The sequence below is a fragment of the Cimex lectularius genome, unplaced genomic scaffold (genome assembly GCF_000648675.2).
Source record: "Cimex lectularius strain Harlan isolate CLEC.00 unplaced genomic scaffold, Clec_2.1 scaffold2, whole genome shotgun sequence".
NCBI lineage: Eukaryota > Metazoa > Arthropoda > Insecta > Hemiptera > Cimicidae > Cimex > Cimex lectularius.
This window is the reverse complement of record NW_019394219.1, coordinates 4,648,315-4,651,564: the sequence shown is the minus strand read 5'-3', so window position 1 is coordinate 4,651,564 and position 3,250 is coordinate 4,648,315. Positions and strand designations below refer to the sequence as shown.

Sequence of the window (3,250 nt, the reverse complement as noted above, 5' to 3'; positions counted from 1 at the left end):
TTATTTTGTTATTGTTCAAAATGCCTTAATTAAATTTTCCTTCAGTAAAAATCATAATAATTTCTAATACATTTTAATGCAATTTATATTAAACATAAAATAAAAATGCTCAGGAAATTAAATACTTCAAAATTGTAAATATCCCTTCTAATTTTTGAGCAGTTTAGAACAGTCACGCGTTATTAAATAAGTGTGAAAATTGATTTAAAGGTTTTGTTAGTCTATATGAAATCATTTTTAGTTTAATTAGCCTTCAAATAAACATTCCTCAGTTCGAATTGATTTTCTATAGTCAAAAATGTGTTGATTGTTGGGTCGCTTGTACTGAAATAAGTTTTTATTACATCTTTTTTTGTCACTATTCAATTTTGTTTTATTTTTCAAGATTAAATTTACTTTTCCGTTCAATTTTTATAGAAGAAAATTTGTTTCAAATGTTAACTAAAAATGTCGATAACATGCTTAGTATTGGCAATTTATTGAACAACTTATTAGTAATTCACTAATTTAAATTTCATCGAGACAGTTAATTTAGGGTCTCTCGTCAGAGAAAACTTTTCCACATGACTTCTTGCACATTATTATTCTCTATGATCAATCCTCGATGTACATAAGACGCTTTTGATCAATAATACACAACCAAGAGAGTACTAATTATAAGTAGCATGATGTTCATTTAGCTGGTTATCCTACCATCTTATTTCGATATTCAGTCGAAATGGAAGAGGTGATGTCGAAGTCCGGTTTGAACATGACTCTAAGCTACTTTTCGGGTTTTCGAGGCCCCCTCGATATCAGATTCAAGGAAAAGTGGTACTCCGCACTTTACCGTTTATTCAGCTTCTATACAGATTTCTTAATAATAGCCAACACTATAACAATAGGAGTACATTTTTTGAGTCCGTCGACGCCACTCGCGGAACGCTGCGCTTGCGGCTTTCCAATGCTGACCTCATTACATTCTAGCTTGAGAACGTTCTATTTCACTTTCAACAGGCCGAGATTTGCCAAGCTTATGACCGATTATGAGAAGGCGTTCAAAGGGGATCCAACAGAAGAGAGGTTGAACGCCGAAATCAAGTCCGGGGCCGATCTGTTCCGACCTTTCCCGAGGATCTTACTCACTTTCATGGTAGCACCGATGATCCCTTGGTGCTTCATCCCCCTCGTGAGCGAATTTCTCGGACTTCCGAGAGTACTGACAATCCCCGCCTGGTTTCCTATGGATCTGACTCAACGGACCTTCTTCTCCACATTTTCCTTTGCTGTGGCTACTATGATCCAGACACTCGGGGCGACTTGGGTGCCGATGAGGGTCATCGCATTCGACGATGTATTTTACTGCTATGCAACGAGACAGCTCGCCTTGTTCCGCCACCTTAGTCGCAACTTCGAAGAGATTTTCGAATCGTCTCACGTCTCACCACAAGGATTCGTCACTTATACATTTTCATCTGGAAGGGTAGCAACTAAAGAGGAAGTCAAAAAGGAGGTGTCGAGAAAGCTTAGACAATGGATCATTTATCATCAAAAAACCATAAAGTATGATTCTGCAACAATAAATACCAATATTCCATTAATTTTACTACTTAGGTTAGAAAATATCGTACCATAATTAAATATGGTAGAAACCGTTTTGTAAAATAGATACTTTTAATATAGTACTTTGGCTTTTCAGATCATTTCAGTCTGCCCTTCGCTGTTTTTTCGTCTAAATCTGCGAGAATAGGAAGAGCAAACTATTCTGAAACGACAAAAGTTCAGATAAATAAGACACACGCCAACAAGTTCAAAGAAAAATATCACAATCTTCGCTTGGTGTGATATATTAGGTGTTTGTACATTAATATGACCTATGCGCAACATAGTAAGCTTCACCTTTGCCGGTTTAGAGCCACTCAAGTCACGGTGTCCTTCACATTGGGAAGCGTTCTTTTTAAATCCGTTCGACGTTCAACGTGTAATGCTAACTTAACTGCCTTATCTACTTTTTCGTTCCCGGTTGTACCAATGAGCCCAGGACCCCATGCCAGAACGACATTTTCCCCATTGACATCAATACCTTTCAGTTGTTCTTATATTTTTCTGATTCATAGGTCTGCGATGCTCTTTTCCTGAGTTTATGGATTAGCGGCATATTAAAAATTAATTAGTTAAATGTTTCATATAAAACTTTCAAAATTTGAAGCTTTTGATGATATCAGAACTATTCTAGAGACATAAAATTTAAAAACGACAATATTTTGTCTAAACTGACTTTAAACACAATTTGGCATATCATTTCTTTGGTTTGCAATATTTATTGCTCATGTATGATTAAAATCAATTTTTTGATCAATGATGGTTTTAGATTGATGAAAGAACTTCAGAGCCTATATTCACCCGCGCTTTTTGTTCAGTTTGGTCTTTTATGCCTTATTTTGTGTTTCAACGCATTTTACGTCGCACTGGTAAGCCACATCGCAGTAATACTTAGATTCGATTAATTCCACAGGTCAATTCGTTTCAGGCGGACGTCGGGTTGATCCAGGTAATTTTTTGCGCATTCTTCGTCCTCGGAAACGCCATGGAACTACTGGTAACATGCCGGATCGGGGACTACATTGTTATACAGGTAAAAAACTATGTATGTAGCAGCGAAACGTATCTAAGTTCAATTTTGTAGAGCAACAAATTAACGGATGGGATCGCTGGCAAAGATTACTATTTGATGGCTAAACCAGAGTTGGCATATCTGCGCATGATAATGACTAGATGCCAAGTACCTCTGTCGATGTCGGCACTGGGCGTTTTTCCTCTTAACACAGACACTTTTCAATCTGTAGGAATTATGTAGTAAATCATGTTTTCTAAAGTGTCTAACTAAAAGAAACTGTTTTTTTTTTTTTTGCAGATTATGGTCTCAGCTTATTCATACTTCACCATGCTGAAGAAACTCAATTAAAAATTTAGATTTGGCTTGTATTAATTTAGTTGGATATTTCATGCAATTAAATTGTAGATAAGCACCGTATGCTGATTTTATTTATTTAATCTAAAATTGTGCAAATGGATAAGGGACCGCGGTAGTCGAGTGGTTAGCGTGAGAAGCTCTCGGTTCATAGACCCCGCGTTCGTGGTTGGATTCCCACCGTCACCTCTGGCCTTTTTTCACGATACCCTCCCTCCCGAATATGAATGCACATAATAATCGTCTCCTTGGCTAATATGCATCGATGATAAAGGCATAAAAAAATCTAAATGGATTTCT

The 3,250-nt window shown here is 36.8% G+C and overlaps 1 protein-coding gene across 1 annotated transcript; it reads left to right on the top strand.

Moving 5' to 3' along the window:
• Positions 1–581: 581 nt before the first annotated feature.
• On the top strand, positions 582–3,013 carry LOC106666705 (putative odorant receptor 92a). Its single transcript, XM_014394065.2, has 5 exons — positions 582–1,542; positions 2,351–2,450; positions 2,510–2,614; positions 2,666–2,821; positions 2,894–3,013. The coding sequence occupies exons 1-5, from the start codon at positions 719–721 to the stop codon at positions 2,942–2,944; spliced, it is 1,236 nt and encodes a 411-aa protein (XP_014249551.1). The 5' UTR covers positions 582–718; the 3' UTR covers positions 2,945–3,013.
• The last annotated feature ends 237 nt before the right edge of the window (positions 3,014–3,250 follow it).

What these genes read in the sequence shown, in the direction of transcription:
- LOC106666705 (XM_014394065.2), top strand. Translation starts at nt 719, where the DNA reads ATGGAAGAGGTGATGTCGAAGTCCGGTTTGAACATGACTCTAAGCTAC. An exon ending in GGGACTACATTGTTATACAG is followed by an intron (nt 2,615 to 2,665) that starts GTAAAAAACTAT and finishes TCAATTTTGTAG; the next exon opens with AGCAACAAATTAACGGATGG. An exon ending in ACACAGACACTTTTCAATCT is followed by an intron (nt 2,822 to 2,893) that starts GTAGGAATTATG and finishes TTTTTTTTGCAG; the next exon opens with ATTATGGTCTCAGCTTATTC.